This window comes from Lates calcarifer, linkage group LG7_1 (genome assembly GCF_001640805.2).
Source record: "Lates calcarifer isolate ASB-BC8 linkage group LG7_1, TLL_Latcal_v3, whole genome shotgun sequence".
Lineage (NCBI taxonomy): Eukaryota > Metazoa > Chordata > Actinopteri > Centropomidae > Lates > Lates calcarifer.
This window is the reverse complement of record NC_066839.1, coordinates 13431131-13452812: the sequence shown is the minus strand read 5'-3', so window position 1 is coordinate 13452812 and position 21682 is coordinate 13431131. Positions and strand designations below refer to the sequence as shown.

At 41.7% G+C, this 21682-nt stretch overlaps 1 protein-coding gene across 1 annotated transcript in view; it reads left to right on the top strand.

Moving 5' to 3' along the window:
• nbas (NBAS subunit of NRZ tethering complex) overlaps positions 1 to 11102 on the top strand; it is a 140302-nt gene extending 129200 nt beyond the window's left edge. The window contains exon 53 of the mRNA XM_018696080.2: positions 9954 to 11102. Coding sequence (XP_018551596.1) covers positions 9954 to 10229 — 276 coding nt within the window. The 3' untranslated portion in view covers positions 10230 to 11102. The remainder of the gene's footprint in view (positions 1 to 9953) is intronic.
• Positions 11103 to 21682: the final 10580 nt, after the last annotated feature.

Below are 21682 nucleotides of genomic sequence, written 5' to 3'. Positions count from 1 at the left end.
TCCCCCAGAGAAGGGAGAGCGGGACTGGAGGAGGCAGGGTCTTGGAGGTGGTAGGAGAAAAGATATGTGATTTAGATGTGGGGAGACTAGGAAATCAAATAGAGGAGGAATGGTGTGTTGAGAGAGAGAGTGAGAGAGAGAGTGAGAGAGAGAGAGAGAGAGAGAGAGAGAAGTAGTATTAGAAGGGAAAATACAAAGACAGAGCAAATGTATGACAATGTAGAAGTAACCAAAACTGAGGTAGAGAGGACAGAGCAGAGTGCAAAGCCTAACTGAAAAGGGGGAAGACAGAGAAGATAAATCAGGGAGCGTTAGAGAGAGGGGGTTGTACGAATGGAGTAAGACAGGTGGTGTGTCACAATGCTTGCTGAATGAGCAGGTGTGTGTGTTCAGAGCAGCACAGAACAGTGTTCATCTGAAGATAACATCAAAAGAGACAGAGAGAAATCGTCTTACATCTATTACATCTGATAATGTGTTGGCTTGGTGCTCACTGTGGAGCTGTGGCTGTGGGTGTGCATTTGTCTATGTGTGCATTTCCTCAAGTCTGTGAGAGTTCCTCTTTGTGTGTTTTCCAAAGTGTGTTTACATGTAACACATTTTGCTATTAATGTGTTTTTAAAAATAGCATTTCAGATTCCCTAAGGCTATTTTAAAAGAGCTGTTCACCCAATTTAATATTTTTTTTGTTTGTTTGTTTCAAGATGCATATAACCAAAATAGAAATTATTTATGCATTCAAACTTAATTTGGGGATGGGGGTCCAACTTTTTCCTCTCCCAATTCTGGTAACTCTGCTCAGCTGATACCTAGTACCAATCCAATACCAGTGTTCTCAGGTTTAAAACCTGGATACCTCACTGTTTGCAACTCATCATAATCATTTACTGTATATGTAAGGTAAAATGAGATGAGGGATTGCTGGGTCAGCATCCTGACAGTGACTGAATGAATGTATCTGTATTCAGTTTTATAACAACACTTAGCAAGTATCATGGTGATACTGATCCAGTGTATTGAATTGGTCCATCTCTCACAGAATCTACACACTAGGTTTGAGATCTCAAAACGTTCTTAAATTGAAAAAAAAATGTGACATTTCGACTTCAATTTTTGTTTCTTACCTACCTTTGTTGTTGCCTGTCCATACAGACAGTCATGGTTTTATCTGTCTATGAGATTTCTGCCTCACACCACAATACAGTTGGCACATGGAAATGGAATTTGGTTTGTGAATTAAATGAAAAAATTCAAATGCAAATTGGCTTTCCAGATAACTATGTCCTGGTTACTCTAGATAATCCACATGCCTCATTAGTTCTCAAAAGACATATTTCTTTGGCACCAAGCTGTTCCAGAGAAAATTGTGAGGTGTAACCAGGCAAACCATGTTTACAAAAAACGTTTGTAATGTTGTTGTTGAATTCTATAGGTATTTTTAAACTCACACTGATGTACATTTACTTCCATATGTGGGGCAGCAGTTTCTGCTGCAACACAATGTGTTAAAGGGTAAACGAGTTTTTAATTTTATAATGTAATTGTTAAATAGTTCACACTGCTGCTCTTCTAACCCTTGAGGCTCACACATTTTTCACCAGTGTGACCAAATTTAGCTGATAAAGGAGGACGGCACTCAGAAGCCTTTTATCAGATCTACAAATAGCCTGGACTTGTCGGCAGCTAGCCATTAGTAGATAAGTCAATCTTATCCAGGGATGATCAGAATAATTGATTTTAGTTCAGCTTGGTCGATCGGGAATTCGGTGAGTGTGCTGAGGAAGCTTAACTGTTAATTGACTATTGTTGATATTCAATTTTATAAACATTTCATTGAAGTTTTCTCTTTTGTCATAGTTTGTTTCATTCCCTACATACCAGCCAAAATTAATTTACCACAGAAATCCTTGTGAATGGTTTCTTAAATGCGACTATTTTTTGAGTTGAGTTTGGTCACAATGCACCATATATTTGTCAACTCTCGCTCTTGATTAAGCACATGAAAATAACATGTCAGTCTGAGTGATTGGCAGGCCTTATCTTCAAGCAGTGCCCCACTGGTGTGTGTGCTTGTGTATATGTGTTCCCTGGCACTTTCCTGTGTATCTGATGTCACAGACTAGCGTGCACATTGTTTTCCTCAGTCTTAACACATTTTATTTTCATTGAGATGCCCCTGAGATTACAATTTAAAAATGATTAATTCTACTTTTTAATTAAAACGGTGTTACTGAAAACCAGTTGACATAAGAAGAAAATGAAAAAGTAATTTATTTAGCTGTAGTGTGAGATGTGCGTTCATTTTGCTTCACACTTACTACATGTTGCTTTGCTGCGATGTGGTAGGTTGATAGGTATTCACCAGCTCTGTTAGAGAAGGTCACAAGAGCATTGGAAAACTGAAGGAGGGAACACAGACAGAGAGAAGTGGGAGTAGCATAGATGATTTGAAAGGGAGACAAAGGAGTAGCAGAGAGAGCAGGTAATGTAGAAGAGTTTGCATTGTTCTTAATGATGCAGGAAGATACAGTGCAGGCATGCAGGCTTTTATTTATTTTCACTGGGAGCAACAAAACATGTGGCCTCTTCTCTCCTGTTTTTCTTCAAGGTAACTCCTTCATGGCATTTCTTCCTCTCCTCTCCTTTTCCTTTTTCGCTCTGCTCCTCCCTGGTGAAGATGTATGGGCGGTGGAGGAGCAGAGGAGAGCAGCGGAGCAGGGAGCCAGGGGTTAACATCAGCCTGACTAATGGGATACAGAGATAAGGGGCTGATAAGAGCTGTCTTCCCAATATGAATGAGCTGTCAGCGCGTCGTACAGCATCTATTGATCCTGCCGCACGTGTGCATGCATACACAGCTGCAGTACACGGTAACTAATCTAACATTAGCTCTGTTAATTGGTTGGAAGCACTCTTTCCGGTTGACTTTTTAATGTTTTCCAGCTGACTCGTTCTGAAATGAGAACAAGACGTAATATGTGTTTAATGGTTACATACATGATACAAGCCTTAGGCTAAAGCTGCATGTATCAGGAAAATAGTCGGTATCCTCTGCAGTTGATGATCCATGTAGCAGACATGTTTTTGTATTGCAGAGTAGTGCTAGTTAGCTGTTGTATTACTGCAGAAGTATGATGGGTGCTTAGCTTACATACTGAATATTTTCACACCTTATATTTTCACTTTTAACAGTACAACATAAAAGGCTTTTACGAATGACTACTAACTATTTAGAAAAATCTAACACAGTCACGTTCTCTGAAGTTGTTAGAGTGTAAACGTCACCAAATCCAGTAAAGATCAGGACTGAGCTGCTAATGTTAGCCATGCTAACATCCAGGACTAGCTTCTACACAGTGTAGAAATACTACACAGAGGATGCTAGTCATGAACGTAACTTTAAGGTTGTTAGTCAATCATATGCTAACTCTTTCCCTTGGAAGCAATGCCAGTTGTATGTAGGAAGAAAGCTAGCCAGGTGGACATGCTTACAGTTGCAGCTTGCATTAGACCAGATAAACACCCCATGTTATGCAATTCCTTACCCTTTTGCTCTTGCGCTTTTAATTTTGTTAAAAAAAAAAAAAGACACCATCTTCCCTCCTAGCCTCTTTCTATCTCTTACTATCTTTGCTACAATGTGTAGGGAGAGCCAAAGCTAATAAAGATAATCACTGTTCGGGGGAGGGAGGGGTTTATGGAGCTGTTAGTTCATTAATCAACGGCTCCACCTCTGTCTTCTTCCCTGTCAGTTTATGCAGTTATCACTTGCTTTATTTGCATGGATCTGTCATTTTGTGTGTATTCAGGTTAAAAAGCACTCCAAGGCCTCACAAAGAAACACAAATACTTTGTCTATCTGCTCAGTGGAGTGAAGACAACAGGGCCGGTGTGTGTGTGTGTGTGTGTGTGTTTGATTGAGTGATTATGTGTCTAATTGCTTGTTTAAGTGGGCTTGTTTACAGCTTTGGTGCCATATTGGACCTGTTAATCTAGCAGTGTTTGCTTGCAACTCAGTGTGCTGATCCCTGATTTGCTTACTGCGTGCATGTGTGTTTATGCTCATGTGCGTCACAGCTCCACTTTTATTTTTATTTTTTGGCTTCACGGCTTCTTCTTCTGTCACTTTCAATCATGTCGCGCTGTAAGCAAGGACTGCCTGGCAATGTGTGTGTTTGTGCGCAGTTTGTTGCACCACTAAAGCCTAGGGACAGTTAGGATGGAGGGATGGGGAAAAAGAGCCAGAGGAAGGAGAGAAAAAGATGAGAGAAGGAGGAATGGAGATAGTTGTGTGTTGTCTGGCATTCCAAAGAAGCTTTATGATTTAAATGATAAAAGAAGGCTTGGCCATGCATTATGTATTAGGCATTGTACGTGCACGGTAATTCCAATTAAGATCTCAGCCGGGTTTAGCTCAAGGAGAGAGGGAGGGCGGAGAAAGACATATACAGGAAGTGAGAGACGTGCAGAGCAAGAATAGAAAACAAGGGTGTGAAAAATTGACCAGACCAATCAGGCAACATTTAGCGGCCTCTGAAAACAAGCAGGAAATACAACCTTGGCTGTCTTTCACAGGGCGAGACAGCAAGAAATGAGAAGGTAATAACAAGAGCGAGAGGGGGGTTGGACATCTTATGGCCGCAGTTTGATGTGTCAGTTCTCTTGTCACGCTGAGTGTTTGTTCGTTCACTCAACAGCGCACAGCAGCTGCAAGCACACACACACACACACACACATTCACACGAGGGAGAAGATGCCTCTTGTTTTCGCTTCACTTGAAGAGTCAGACAAGGTGTTGTTTGAACCTTTAGAGAAGACTTGGAGGGGCTTTTAACCTGACATACACACACACACACACACACACCTGTGCACAAAAAGACAGACACCCCAGGACAGGTTTTCATGTTCTCCAAGCTGTTGACCTTTGAGAGAGAAAGGAAGGCATGATGGATGTATTCCCTCCTCAATCAGATTCTATTTGCGCTGGGCTGTTTGTAAAGGTGAGGACTGGACAGACCGCTGAGGAAACTCGAAAAGTCAGGGAGGAAGAGAAAGAGGGGAGAGAGAGGAGGAATCATGGAGGGAGGCAGTATAGATGGGTGGACAGGTTTGTTAGAGGTACAGCAGAAGGGATGGTTAGCTGTAGAGTCCACTCAGAGGATGGTGTCGTGACTGCCTTTTACATGACAAACTGGAGTTAAGACTGATGTTGTAGCAAGACTGTCACACTGCTAAATTGTCCCTCAACAAGACGGTACAATCCCTCCAACTCTGTGGCTGCTGGTTTGCAACTGAACTTCACTGTACACTCACACACTTGTGGACCACAAAACAAAAAATCTAAACACGCTTCACCAGCAACTTTGCCTTATGACGTTGAGCTGAGTTGACATGCGCTGGATAACAGGACTATTTCCTTCTTTCCCTCTGTGTTGCATTACAGCAATGTGACTAGCCAATCATAGCTCACCCTGAACAAAATGGGACATTCAAGTGAAATTTGAAAACAGCTATGACTTCAGTGTGTGGTGCAGTTCAGCTGTAAATGTCTTGTAAATAACAATATGGCAAAACACAATGTAATATTTAACAACAAACCCTTCACACATGTAAAACAAAAACTTTAGTTTTTGATGTCATCAAAGGAAAAAAAGACATTTGGGAGATATGCTTATTGGCTTATTTTTTTAGTCTACAGTGAGCAGCTGGTTAGCTTAGCATTAGACTGGAAGACTGGAAGACTGGAAGCAGGGGAAAACCGCTAGCCTGGTTCTGATAGAGCCACAAAGGATTGTTTTTACAAATAAGTTTTTGTACTGATTAAACAAATAGTTATACTATGTTAATTAGCGAACTTTAGAGGTGTCAGTAGAATGATTTTGTTACTGTTGGACAGAGACAAGCTCGCTGTTTTCCCTCGCTTCCAGTCTGTACTTTAAGATAAGCTAATCGTCTTCTGGCAGTAGCTGCATTTTTAATGGACAGATATGAGACTGGTATTGACTTTCTTGTCTGACTCTCGGCAAGAAAGCATTTAACTGTCTTTCCCAAAATGCTGAATTATTCCTTTAATTACAGCCTGCTTGTAATCATTATTTTAGACTACAGAAATCTGCAGAACGATATGATCATATTGTCTTGATATGATTCCACTGAAAGTTGCTTTCATGACATTAGTACAAGTACTAATAAGTATAAATTAGTTATTAAATTAAGTATTAAAAAATTAAGTATTGGCTATGAGTAACTGTATTTTTCTCAAAGAAAGGATAAATAGATACGGACAGTATGTATAAGTAGAGATCAGAAGAACCTCCTCATTACAATAAGCTGTCTATACACTGCATACAGGAGTGAACGCTGGACGAACAGCAGCGCCTGAAATGCGACAGAGCTGTTCATGCTGTAAAAAGGACATAAAGTTATCTGCTCTGCTCTGATATCAAGATTCTCCTCCATCCCTCCATCTGCCTGCCCGCTCCTTCACATTTATTTTCAGCTCCACTGTCAATCCAACCGACTCAAGACTCAAATCTCCTGTCTCTTTTGACACCGTCAAACAGTAATAGCCTGGGAGGTGAACGTGTGTGTCAGTGTGCAGGGAGGACCAGGTCTGTGCTAGTGCTTTTCTCTCCTCCATAATGGACCAGGAAATACAGGAAAGACAGAATTTTGTGTATATTTATAAGTGCTGCGTGTTTCTCCGTGTGTGTTTAAAAAATGTGCATATTCCTGCCCACAATTGGCTGCAGCACACAGCAACAAGACCAAAACCCTGTCCTTTTAAATTTGTACAAATCTCATGCAGCCCAAACTCCCTGCATGTGATAACTAATGTGTGTGTTGATACTTTCTAAGCCAGTCTCCTCTGTAGCCCTGCAGGTGTGATATCTGAAGCACCCACAGCGCTGGCACCTGCATTTCCCTGCCTGATGACTGTGTACTGTGATACATTTCAATCAGAGTGACATAAATATGTCCTGTGTCTTACTTATGGATGCCACCTGGTAGAGTCTTATGAGCAGCGGTCTTCATGTATGTGCCATGCAGAGCCAAGTGTATTCCGTAGATGTCAGTTCTCATTACAGGCAAATATTGCAGGTGATTTTCAGTGATTAGCATCCCTTCAGGTCAAATCAAGTCTTATTTATTTATACAGCCTTTAATTAAACCAACAGCCACAAAGGATACCGCAAGGCCACATTTAACAAAAGAGAAATATTAAAGAATAATTCAAGTTGATAACATTTTGGAACTTAGTTTTAGTGGGTGGCTCTGGGGATGGCAGTGTCTGTCTGTAAGATGGTTGGTCCACAACATTGATCCAAAATGAAATTTATTCTATGAACTGCCTTGAAGTTTTTTCCAGATATTCATGGTCCCCAGAGGATGAATCCTAATAACACTGGTGATCACCCCACTTTTCCTCTTGGGCAACAAAGTGGTTAAGATTTTTGTTTTTAAGTGAAATGTTTCAACACCTATTGAATGGATTGTCATGAAATCTGGCACTGACGTTAATGCCCCTCTCAGTTTGAGTCCCCTAACTTTCCTTCTAGCATCTTCAGGTAAATATTTTAATTTATCAATACTTTGCAATAGTAACTACATTCCCATCAACCACAGCTGTACTTTGAGTTAAGTGCCAATCAGCAAATGTTAGTATGCTAGCTCAAAACACTGCTGTACATAAGGAAAGCCTCACAGAGCTGGTAGCGTGACTGTGGACTCTTGGTCCTGTTGTAGTTCTGACCATCCTTGCTGTCAGTGCTAATAAGGTTGCATTCACCAGTTTGCAGCTGAGATCTGGCAACGTTTGAGAAAAGTCTGACGGCAATAAACATGAATGGACTTGTTTTAGGCAGAACACTGGATTAGCTACAGGTTTTAGGAAAACAGTCACATTTTTGCCTGTTGTCAACATCCACTTTTGACCTACAGTATTTGCTGTAGTTGCATTACATTATTGGTGCACTCAGGTTTGGTTTTACCTCCAATTAAATGGTTTTAAATAATCTGCATAGTTGACTGTTGGCTTGTTTGTAGCTTGTCTAATCATCTAACTGCTTGTGTTTCTTGCCTCATCTGACTTTACTGTTGTACTGTCACTGTGTCCCCAGATTTCAGAAAATGCTTTACCCGTCAAGTTTGAAATCTTCTTTCAAATCTTCTTTGTGTGATACTGAGCTTCAAAATAGGTCAACGTTCATTGCAGTTCCACAACTGCCACGCAGAACATTTGTTCTGTGCCTCTGTTGAGGCTCCAAAATCAAAAGTTTGAAGCTGAAGCCGTTAAGTTGTTTTGAAGTGCCTCTCCTCGGTTCTAGTGTGCATTCAGCCCTTGGAAACAGTTGGTGCACTTAAAAATGTATGTATCTGATGCTTTCAGTGCACGTCTGCCTTTTTCCTCTCTGGCTTGCTCCCACCGTCTTTCTCCCGTCATACATTTTCCACTCTCCGAGGCCCTCCCGCCTCTCTTTCCCGTTAATTCCCATTATAACCGGATGACCTCCTATTCCACCTCTGTCACAAGATTCAGAATTTCTGTCTGTTTTCTCTCTCCGTGGCCCCTCTCCCTCCCTCAGCTTGTCATGAATCATCTGGTCCCGTCTGTCAATGTAAAGGAGAAATTAAATTATTAATCATGCACGACATACTGTATCTCTATAAGTGTTATATGCCAGCCCCTGTCTCTCTTTCTTCCTGTACAAAAGCAGCCATGAACCTGTATTAAATAGTCAATGCATTCAAATCCAGAACACATTGACAGAACCAATGAATCTCTGAACACAGTGATAATTCCCTTTTTCAGATCTGCCTGCTTTTCTACAAGGTAAAAGTTATTTTATGTGCAAAATATGATCAGTAATTCCATAAGGGGACAGTGTCATTGTCAGTGACAACAGTTGAATGTCTCTCAGCTCTCATGTGAGGCATTCAGGCTCACTAATATCCATCATCGCATTCTTTTTTTAAAGGGCTTTATGTTTTTAAGGATGAAATGTCCTTCAAGGAGAGAAAAATTGGGCGAGGCCAGCACAGAGATGAGAGATTTCAGAGGTGAGAGAGAGAGAGAAATTCATCCGCCTCTGTTCCCTTCCTCCAGAAGAACTATAGAAGAGAAGGCATGAGCTCCACATTTATAATTGATCTGCCTCAGCTCCAGAAATACCCCAAAAAGGGACTCGCTGTTGTCTGTCTGTGTGCACATGTACTGCGTGTATAGTTGAGTAAGTGCAAACTTAATAATAGAGGCAGCAAACAGGTGAGAGTGTGCAGAGGAGATGGGCTGAGTCACAGAGAGAGGCAGAGCGACGGCCTTCCAACCCCAGCACTCAGCCGCGCTTCTCTACGGCCCTGTAAACCACTCACAGCAGCGCCAGCGGCATTTAGCGGGTTTGAATTTGCATGCAGTTCATTGATGTAAAGAGGCGGAAGATGGGATTAGAATATTATGTAAAGGTCTGTTTATGGCTGCATGAACATGTGTTTGGAATTGTTTTGGAAGCTCAGACTATCAAAGCTGCAAATAACAGCAGGAAAAGGAGGACAAGGGTTTGCGTGTGTTTGTGTGAGGAGGCACATGCCGTGGGAATAGTGGTGGCCACAGGGTCAGTGCAGGATGTGACCTAAGACTCTGACCTCATCAGAGTTTTTCAAGCGTGTAACATCTATATATATATAATCGAGCACAGACTCAGAATACAGCCACTACAGGAGTGTTTCTACAGATCACTGTGGTTGGTAAATCACTAAACTATCACTGACGATCAGTTTTATCAGTCAGCAGGGGTTGCTGAATGGTAACTGGTCACCTGGAAGAGACTGGCTGCATATTTTCCAAAGTTCTGGCTATTTTTCTTGGCACATGTTCTTCGCAGGGGTTAAAAAAGTTAGAAGAAGTTAGTTTGAATGTATCATCACGTGTGTTTACACTTTCCCCCACCCCACAGGAGACAGCCTCCTCCTGCGACGCCGAGCTCCTGTCGCTGCTCCTGGACGCCGGGCTCTTGGTGGGCTGCGTCTCCTCGGCCCTGTACCCTCTACTCAGCTCCCACATGCTGTCCCACCAGCAGGAGGGAGGCTGGGATGTGGAGAAAGCCGCTGCCGAGCTGCTGGCGGCGGGCCATGGGCCCGAGGCGGGCTCCCTGCTGCTGGCCCACCGCGGAACCCACCAGGCCCAATTCACCTTCAACTCCGCCTTGGCCGTTCTCAGGAAGTGGCTGTGAGGGGGAGGACGAGGCGGGAGGGAAAGATCACAGCGAGGGGTGGTGGGTGGTGGGAGGCAGTTTGGACCACAGCCACGGACCACAATGATAAAGCAGCTTTGGGGAAGGAGAGCTGGAAGGTGTTGAGAGAGGAGTGGAATTAGATTGGATTGAGATCTGAAGAAGAAATTAGCATGAGGCAAGAATAGAAGTGATATCAGTCTGTACCTCTGCATTCTGTTCTGTAATTGGGTTTCGGGTTCATCAACTGAGGACACATCTGCAGGCAGCTGCAGCGTCTGCCTTTAAGGTAAAAGAGCGGATTCCTTTAATAGTGAAACATCTGCTCAATTAGAAACACACACATGCATGAATACACAAACCTCTGCTGTCTCTCAGTCATGAATGAATGTTCAGACCGAGGGCTGATCAGGAAATACACCGACTGACTGCATTTATTTGTGTGAGCGTGTGTGTGTGTTTGTTCCACATTCCATTGTGTGATAAAGTAATTGAGCAGTAGCCGGGAAGCAGTGGGTGGATATTAGCCTATTGTTCCGTGACAGGTTTGCCTCTTTGACATCCCATCGTTAAACACCCTGCCTCTGCTCCATTGTTTTCCCCCCTAATAATGTCTAATTAATTCCCTCTAAACAAATTAGCCCCGCAGCTGCCCCCCGCGCCCCGTGCCTGTGCGTAGATTAACAAATACTGTACCCCAGCACCGACACCCCAGCGATATCATGCAGGGCTAATGATGATGATGAGGACTAAACGTGCATGTGTGTGTTTAAGCACGCAGCGATGATGCTGTCAGCATGGTTGGTTTCACTTTCTAAAATATAGGTTTTAGTCCCACCTTTCAGAGCTGAAATAAAGACAAATCTAATCACATGAGAATGAGTCGTGGTTTCTTTCGTATTCAGTTTCTTTCTTTAGAGAAACTAAAGAGTTTTGTTTTGTTAAAGAAACAATTATTTAAAGTTGACCCTGTTAACATTTCATTGAGTTTTCCTTTTCTTTTTAATGAATGGGTTTTATATAAAGATTTAAATCCCATTTCATACTGAATGCACTCAAACCGTTTGCATTATAATTACAGCATTTTCACATTGTTCCAAGATAATTACAGTCCTCTGACTGTCATGTACTTTTGCTTGCCTTCAAATGCACTAGTTTGTTTCATTACATTTTAAAGCAGTTTAGCTAAGTGTTTTCACTGGTCAGCACACATGACTCCACAGAGGCTTTGGAGCAACCAACTGCTTTCACCTACTCTCTGTATCTGCTGTTGCCAAAAGCTTTTTTTTTTTAAGCTTTTTTAAAATTTCCCAGTCCTTGATACTGATAATTGCAAACAGGCAAAATTGGTTTTTGATGAATAAGTTGCAAAGATTTAGGGGAAAAGTATCAAAATGTCCAGTTTATCTTGTTTGTCAAAGCCTTAAAGGTGTGATTTTTTTTAGACTGAGTGTTCAAAAAGGAAACTAATAGAGTGGTGCTGACTGCAGGTCCCCAGAGCAGCCAGTTTTGTTTAGTATGCGCACAAAAAATAAACCTGCCCTATCAAAATAGAACATCATTTTAATGAACAGTTGGAGGGAATACAGGGTTTCAGTGGTGCTGAAAATCATCTTTTTCCTCTCACAGAATCTTCTGAGATCTTTGTTTTTATTCCATTGAACCAAGGAGACACCAGTAACCCTGATGTTAACACAGCGATCGCTGGCATTAAAGGACATGAAAACACATTTCCTCACTCAGCTTCTCAACCGGGGCGATGGGCTCCTACATTAGCTGATCAGGAGAAAAATGTTTTCAGTGTCTTTAAAGATTTAAAACCGAGTTATTAGCAGCTTTAAAAATGCCACACTCATGTCTTAGTTAATTATCCAGATGCAGCTTGTTGAAGACTGGCTGCAACTGTACTTGATGGCTACCGTATGGAATTGTGGCGCCGATGGTTTCAAGACCCATTTAAATCTGCTCAGGCAGTAATAAGCAGATCATGTTTCCATATTTGCTTGTTAACTTTCTCCTGCTGTACTTAATCCTTTAATTATTGAATAAGCTTCATAATGATTTCTGCACAGATTTTTTGTAAAGACTTTTACTGCCACCCTCAAAGACTCCATAAAAATTGACTTCTTCAGAATTCCTGCATGGTTTAGTTTTCTATTTAATGTAATTAGTTTGAGATCCCCTAATCTTTTTGCTCCATGATTGCACAGTGGTATCTGCCCCTATCTAACCCTCTCTGTCATTTGCAATACTTTTAGGCCAGCCACAATAAGAATATATATTATTTCAACATTGTGAAATATTCAACTGTAATTCACTTTGGCAGGCAACATTTTAAACAGCTGCTGGAGTAGAGTAGCTCGTATCCCTGACAGGCCAGAAATTGAATAAAGAGCCATGGCTTGGAGGTATTTACCCTGACAGCAATATTGCTGTGTTTCAGGTCCATTCATAAGAGATGGGGTTAGGGTGGGTGGTTGGTCTATATATCAAACAAGAGAGTAATGAATCTCCCCACCTGTGGAGGGAAAATGAGACAATGCTTGTGTCAGTGATGGGCCGCGTGAAAATACAGTGAGACGCGAAGCTATCAGATGAGCTTTTTGCAGGCCTGACTGTGTTAAGGAAGTGTCAACATTATACTATAAGAGGGAATAATACTGTAGAGATTAATAGGTCAATTTCACAGCCTCCCACTCTTACACTCATGCTCTGCCATTTTGCGCTACTCTAAGCCAGTGATAGTTATAAAGATGACTGGGCTTAGCAGACTTAAGAAAATACACTAATGTTCATTCCCCTGTGTCAGACAAGTTCTATCAACCCTGCAAAATGAATTAAATTGGTCTCTGATAGTAACTGATCCAGGTTTTTTCATCCCCTTGAGCTACAGCAGGAGTCCACTTTTGGTCCTGGCCAGCATGAAATCAACTCTCTGTGCTAAACTAACAAGATTACACGAAGCCTCGTTGTAATCAATCCTGAGGTGTTAATGTTGGAGCCAAAACTGTTGTTTCAGACTAACATTCTGTCAGAGCTACATGACAAATATACAGAAATTTCTGGATGAGGAGATGGGAGGCTTGTTGACTACTGAAGCAGCTTTAAATGTACCCACAGGAGGAGAGAGAGATTAGAATATGTTAAACAGAAGAAGGAGAGGGACAAAGGCGAGGGGACAAGGGAGAATGAGGACCAAGTGGATTAGCACTGCAGTGTTTTCACTAGTGAGGTGTTTTGACCTGTCTTGATTAGCAGTGTTGACCCCCATAAACTCCTGGGACCATTCTCGTGCCTGTTTGCTTAAAACACACACACCTGCAATACCAAACAGCCTCTCAGTGACCGTCCACACAGCCCCTGCATCTTAATTCTCAGCAGCAGTCTTTTTTTTTTCTTTCATATGCTTGCTTTTGTATGATTTCTTCTCCTGTTTCCAACATTAACCAGCTGACGAACATGTAGCCCCTGTTCTCTTTAAAGCTGCTGAAATTAATAGTTTTATATTAACGGTACATCAAATGACAGCGTGTAATGTGAGGGAGATCTCTTGTAATGATGAGCTCATAGAGAATTATCACTTGACTGCTGTTCCCCTTATGTCTATGGAGTGTTTCTTAGCTTCCTTCAGCTTGTTTTGTTTTATGGCCCGCAACTTTACTGGTTTGGTTGATTCTCACCGGTCTCATTGCGACATTTTCGGACATACCAGGCAGTTGTTTTCACTGATAAAGATTTAAAGCCTCTCTGTTCTCCTGCCCAGCGCCAGACAGCAAAGTGAGCAAGTGGCTGGGGAAAAAAGTGGAGCATTTAGCCGCTAAAGAGATATTTTTCTTTTTCTGGTGGAGACTATTGGGCTGACATTTAGCAGGTGGCCAAAAACACAATTACAAATTTATGGCAATGTTGTTCTGCATGTGCTAGATGTTTAAAATTGGCAGCCATTTTGCTAACATGACCATATCAAGTTACTGTATGTCAGTTGTATTCACAGCCTGTTTCTGCGCTGCCATCAAGGGGTCATTTTAAAACTGTTATTGCAAGTTTAACCAAGCAAATTTTTCCATGACTTTAGCCAACCATCTTGTTTCTGTAAGAATTTACAAACTGTGTCTTTCTTTGCTGCTTTCAGCTGTCAGGTCCAGGTCACATCCCTTAAGATTTTCAGTGAGGTTTAATGTTCTTCAGATTTTCACAACTTACTGTTATTGATTATTGATTATTTCCCAGTGAGGTCTAATCTGCAGAGACCTTTTATACATCAGTAAGCCTCATTTGGTTTTTCTCTCAGAATTTGCAGTTGTAAGTTTAACAAGTATGTTGTTGTGTGTTCAAGTACTTGTATTTATTCTTTTTTTTCTTTGCAGAAACTTCAGCATGTCTTGCATAATATTCAGAACTTGAGGACTTTAAGAAGTTGATACTGACAAAGCCACGCTGAGGAAAAGAGGGCTCCTGTCTGTATGAATCTCAGCCTTCAAACTCCCTTTCAACCTGCACCACCCTCTCATAATTACCTGAAGTGTAATTTCACTTTTATTGACTTTCACCTTGATTTAGCATTCAAGTCAAGTCAGGCATCTTTACCAACACATTTCTCATTCACACAGAGTAGTGATGAACAGGAACCACACATACAGATACTGCATATAAATGGGCAGGAATTCAGACTCAAAACTTTCTTTACTCTTTTCATTTTACTCCTGACATCGATCGTCACCGTTGACGACATACATAATGACAGGATCCAGAATTACACCTAATGATGAAAACTGCAAGGTTTTATTGACATCTGCTGACTGTCCAATAGAGTTAAAGATTGTCTTTTGATGAACTCTTTTAAATGTACCACTTTTTTCTCTTTCGGGCTCTGTCTCTGTACACAGGCACAGAAAGACTGCAAGCAAGCAACTCTGGGAAATGTTATTAAGGTCTAACTCCTCTACTGTTGGGATTTGGTAAACACAGTGTCACAACCTGTCAAGTGTCAGCATCCTTTTTTTTATCTGTCAGACAAAGCTCGTGGAGCAGGCAGTGTGAGCCGTCATCGCAATCCATCCAGAAGGTGAGAGAGAGAGAGAGGGAGAGAGGGGTGCAGGAGAAAAAGAATTTGTGTCCCCCCAGGGGGAAGCTGAATGAGACGGGATCTTAGAAACTCTTTCTCCTCTCCCAAATGGAGGTTATCTCTTTGAAACAAGGCATTTAACTTGCGCCTACGAGTCCTCTGTGGAGTCTGCAGCGTGAGAGAAAGGGAAAAGGAAACATGAAAGGAGAGAAAGGGAGTAAAAAATAGTGTTTGCATTCCAGGAAATCCCTCACACGCCTTCTGCCTTGTCAACAGGCTGAATCCTGGGGAAATCATTCACCCTCCAAGGCCATGTTTGTTTCCTTTGCCTCTACATTTTTCATCCATCCTTGCTTGCTTTGTCTTGCCTGTCTTTGACCTGTAACCTTGCCCTCTACAGAACAACTGTCTGTCTTGCTACTCCTGTAATAGCAGTACACTGAAATACACATAAAAAACATTCTGACAGAAACTGTAGGAGTGAGGTAGCTCTGAAAAGAGAGTACAGAATAAAAAGAATGGAAGAAAAATGAAGGAATTGAGAGGTCAGATAACCAAGGAAGACAGGAAATTACTGAAGGTCAAAAACAGAAAAGAAGAGAGAATGATAGAAGGTCTTAGTGGAAGATAGTACTGCAGGATTTGCATCATATATGGGAGGGCTTCAGTAAAACAGAATAACAGAGCAGGAAAGAACAAGGACATTGGTGCAGGCTTGCAGCCTCTATCAGCACTTGAAAAACCAGCTGAGATGTGGTTTTTACTGATATACAGATTTAAAAGTGATGCATTTCACATTTTGTCTTGAATGCACTTATATTAGAGGATTTACTTATTGAACAATTGAGTATGTTAGGTTGAGTAGTAGGCTCAAATTATTTCCTCCTCTTCTTTGGCTGGTAGAAGGAGATGTGATGGACAGGTGTACTAAAGGCGCACTATGATGTTTCCTTGAAAACAAATGAAAAATTATTTTTCTCACTAAAGTGCACTGCGTGAGAAACATGTTGAATGCATTTCCTTCTTCAGATTTTGGGAGTCAAAAATTCAGCAGGGCTCCTCTAGGTGTTCATGCATAGTAACAGAGTGTCACCTTTGTTGAAATACTTATGAACTGAGAGAGATCCAACACCTGTCCCTCCTCTTGTCTTTTGTTGAGAACTGTTAAACTAACTATTAAAGGGCCAATTGCTGGTCATTCACATAACATTACAGGTACAATTGTTTGGAATCTCTTATCCCATAGAGCTAATTTGGCTCAATCTTGGGAATTATTGCTTTGTGTAAGTGTTATAGTGACATTGATATTCAGCAATACTTTGAGTTGTATTCAGCTCCACAAAGATTGATGCTATTAGCTTAGAGGGCGTGTATGTGGATTAGCTATGCTGTACTGACACTGTCACTAAACTGTCACACTGTCACCAGAACTGATGCTTGTATGCAGGGATTTGTCTCTGCTAGGCTTTTGCTGTGGTAGTTAGTGACCATGGCTCTTGGACGACTTTGAGTAGCATATACGCTAGCTTTGTAAGGTTAGGTGACTCTTGTAGTGGTTTTGTGGAAGTTGTTAGCTAGGGAAGATGGCTGCTTTTAATTTGAGTGAATTTTGTCAAACTGATTTTGTGGATGTAGTGATTTGTATAAACTTAAGAAAGACCAGTTGATTTAAACAGCTCAGTACTTTGAGGTAGAGGTTGATAGCTAAGATCCCGGTTTGAATAGCAGGAAAAAAGACATAGCCTGAAATTTGAAATGAAAGAAAGCTGATAGTGTGTGATATTGTGAGCTTACTACTGAACCTAATAACTGTTTCTCTGTAACAAATGACCTACATTGAAACGGGTCTAGTCTGTAATAGTGTTGTTAATATCACTGGAAACTCTCTTGACATCAGCAGTGTCAAATTCAACTTTAAAATCTTTTCTGCCTTTAAAATTTCTTAAAACAAGTGGAACATTTTGCCAGCAGCAGAAGGTTCTTCTAATATTTTATACCATGGCAGAATGAGGCCGCAGCTAAAAAGGAAAATGACATTTGATTTGACGAAATTGATGAAACAAGTTGATTTGCATTGGAGACACGCAAGTTTTAACTCCCACAGCTGGTAAAAAGTCTGATAGATTGCACCATTTAATAATAGATCAATATGGTATGTTTCCACAGTGATTGTATAGAAGCGGTTATGTGCTCCCTGCATGAATACCACTGTGTTAGGATAATGAAAACCGCCTTAGTCTGAATTATACACGTATTCACATCCTCCAAGCTGTTACTGACTGCCGTATGTTTTCTCAAACAGGCAGGTTGTTCAGCTGTTTAGCAAACAGAGAGAGTGAGAAGAGCTGGAGAGGAGGTGGAGAGAGCTGGTTTGAGACCGGGGACAGAACAGTGTGGGTGGAAGTGCAAAACTGGGGATCCAGAACGACTGGAAAATTATTTGTGCACATCTGAGGACCGAGCTGAAGGAAGAGGCAAAGCAGGAGATAGAAGGAGAGAGGGGGAGAGGACTTGAACCACGCTGATCTGTCAAATCAATATGAGTAGCAGGGGAAATGTTTAGATATGCAAACACACACATGCACACACGCACACGCACAGTATATATATATATATATTTATATATATGTATGTATATATAAACTAGTGTGTTGTCTCTTTTTTTAATACATCAAATGGAGGAAGGATGGAGGGATGGAGGTCGGGAAAAGAGTCTGGGTAATACCTCACACTAAGTGGAGTAAAAGTTTCATCAGCAGTGTATGTGTGTGTGTCCGCACGTGTGTGTGTTCGGGAACAATGGAGCTACCTGTGTGTGCGTGCATGTGCGCACTACACCCACATGTGTGCAGAATATCAATTTTCTCTCTCTTTTCTATGTATGTGTTTGTGTTGCTTCTCACTCTTTATGTGCATATGTGTGCGTGTGTGTGTGTGAGAAGCATTTAGTATCTCTTCTCCTGCAATCAGAGATTCATTGATGTCGATCTCCTTGGCTGAATGTAGCAAATTACCTGCTTTGCCAGCAACTGTTATCTCCTCCGCTCCAGTGTTTGAGCTCTGCTACATCTTGACTCAGCCTGTGACACCACCGACCTCCACCTCGAAACACACACATACCACACACACACAGCAAAAGGTGGAGTTGAGGAGACCTTTGTTACCTCCCCGAGTGTAGGCAGGATGATTATGAAAAACTTTTTGAGAGAGTGGGAGGGTTGTGTATTTTGTACCTGTTTGCTGTTTGAGAAATCGTAAATCTGTAAGGTTTATGGATCTCTTCAGATGCAGTACGTGCATCCTAATTAGATAATTTTCACGCTATTCTGTGCAGTGAGAGACAGTTTGTTTTTTGTTTTGTTTTTTTGGCCTTCTCATCTAGGTCTCTCCTGTGTGAGCAGATCTTACGAGTAAATCCATTTGCAGCTACAGCACAAATGTGAAAGAAGTTGGACATAGAAATATAGTTTCTGGGTTTACTGGTAGGGTTATTAGGTATTGGTTATCATTATGACAATAGAAATGTTTTGTAGAAGGCGTGGTAGTGTCTTCAAGGCTGCAACTGGATTCCTCTCTGAACTTGTGGTGTGATCCACTGTGGCCAAATTCTTAATTTCAAATTCTAACATATTAGAGCTATTAAATATCTCTGAAACTGGGGGGAACTGTGTAAAAAAATGACACACAACACATTGAGGATATTTCCAGTCATAAAAGACATGGGGCCTTGGATTTGAGCATTTCACTCAGTGCAGACATTATATGGCGTCAGTGAACGGCTGGAACAAGTTAATTCAGAATATGTGATACTGTCAGAGGGGGTGAAATAAAAGGATTTTTTCAACTTCATTAGTTCTTATAAGGGAAAATATAAGGAAAAAAGTTTTACCTGGTAAAAGCCCCTCAGAACTTGATTTCAGTTCCGAGGTATTTCTCTGTAAATATTAAATATTTGTTAAATATTAAATAAGCAAAAATCAATGTTCATGAGCAAAGTGGGGATGGCATGGTGGTGCAGTTGTTAACACTGTCACCTCACAGCAAGGAGCTTCTGGATTTGAACCCCGGTTCACACAGGGCTTTTCTGTGTGGAGTTTGCATGCCCTCCCTGTCCCTGCGTGTGTTCTTTCTGGGTACTCTGGCCTCTTCCCACAGTCCAAAGACCTGCAGGTTAGTTGGTGATACTAAATTGTCCCCCACCCACCCACCCCTCCCGAAAAGCACAGTTGTAACTTTGCCATCAACCCATCACTCACAGTAATGAGCTGATGGAATATCAGGGTTTGAAGGGAATGTGTATGTCTATGGTCCCTATGCAGGCATTATACGCCTGCAAAGTGTTTATGAGGAGAGTTTCTGGTTTGCTCTGAGCAAAACTTTTCCTGAACAATTCAACATAATGACAGACAAATTGAAGCTAACCCACAATGGCAGCAACAACACGAACAACAGGTGTTTGTGTTTCTGAGAGACTCAAGCCAGAGGAGAATGAGGCAATCAGTTACCATGGCGATGGCAAAGGAGGAGGAGGAGGAGGTGTGTGGTGGTGGTAGTCAGGGGGTCGCAGAACAGTTTCGTTTGGAGAGTGTCACTTACAGGCTTTGATGATGATAAGGGCTGCTGCCGGGGTAAACAACATCAGAGCGTTAAAATACTGAGAGAATTGGGCACTCCAGAGGATCAGGTTCACTAACAGCTTTTTTCTCTCTCCCTCTCCTTCTCCGTCTTGCTACTTAGTCCCAACAACATCTGCCTGTCTGTCTCTATCTCTTCGGCACCCCCCACCCCCACCCCCCAACACACCTCCAAAACACACACATACACAAACACTCACCCATCAGCCCAGGCTACCTGCTACTCACACCCTGTAGGTGTCCTGCCGGCCTTGTGATGTATAGCAAGGATTGCCGTAACCATGGCAACACTCTGACACAGACTTCCATCCGTGTGTGGGGTCTGTATTTGGTCAAAAAAAAAAAAAAAAAAAAAAAAAAAATATATATATATATATATATATATATATATACACACACATATGTTCTGTTGGAGTGATGCTCGTTTTTTGGAGGGTGTGACGTCCTCTGGGGGGTTCGTTAATGCGTCACACACCGTGAACGGATGTCACACTGCCACCGGATAGATGTCATCAAGCATGCCACGGTGAATGATTCTCTCACTGTCGTAGGGTGTGTGTGTGTGTGTGTGTGTGAGCGTGTGTGTGTGTGTGTGTGGTGGTGGTGGTAGAGGTACGAAAGGAGACTGATGGACTAAAAAACCAGTGAGGCAACAATCACAATGGCAGACAGCGAAGCTTTTAAAGCCCTTTGAAATGGCAGGTAAAGAAAGAGGGGAGTGTAGAGAGGGCAATGAAAAGGGAAGATGCAAAAAAAAAAAAACAGTGATGAGATAACAGTCCTAGTAAAAGCAGAGTGGGAGGATGATCCAGAGCAAGACGAGGAGAAGTGATAAATTAAGAAAGGAATGCAGCGAGGACTGCAATGGAGATGCGGGCAAAGTGAGAGGGGTGTGTATGTGTGTATGTCTGAGAAAACAACGGCAGAAAGAGCAGGAGTGAGTGTGTGTGCTACTAAAAAAGAAAAACAGAGAGAGAGAAAGATGAGACAGAGAATGAGCTAGAGGGAGGGCGAGGAAGAGATGAGAGCAGTGGAGGATGTTGAGCTGAAATCTTAACTAACAGAAGCTCTGGCACCACACTGAGAAGAAGAGCTGAAACCAGACATCAGGGCTTTAGGCTAATTAAGAAAAGAAAGAAGCAATGAGTGTGTGTGTGTGTGGTGTGTGTGTGTGTTTGTATGTGGGTGTAAGCGACTGTGTGTGTGTGCGTGTGTGTCTGTGTGGCTACACGTGTGTGTCCCTATGTGACTGCCAATATGGATATAGATGTGTTTGAGTGTGAGGAAAAAGGAAAAAACTGTTCTTTGTGTGTTTTCTATGTCACACTGTAACTCTGTTACCTCATGTAACCTAAGACAACACTAGACCTCACTTGCCCTGTACTTCTCCATATTTAGCTACCTGTCTCAATCACGTCTTTGTCATATGTTAAACTGCTTTTTCTCTTTGCATGTGTTTATGTGCCTTTGTACCTGTGGATGTTAATTACCGAAAGATATCCATCTGGCAGCTTTAGAGATCAGGCAGCAAAACAATATTGTCTCCTTATTAGGTGGGTCATAATGCTGATTACTATACGTAACTGAACTGCAGTTACGCTGCAATAATATCGTATGACATTGCGTAAGCCATGATCCATAATGTTCTTGAAGGGATATTCCACTTTTTGTACATCCTTATTTTGATACTTTTGGCCATCATTCCTTCTTTTTGCTGACTGGTATTCACGATCCCAGACATCGCAGTTTTCCTG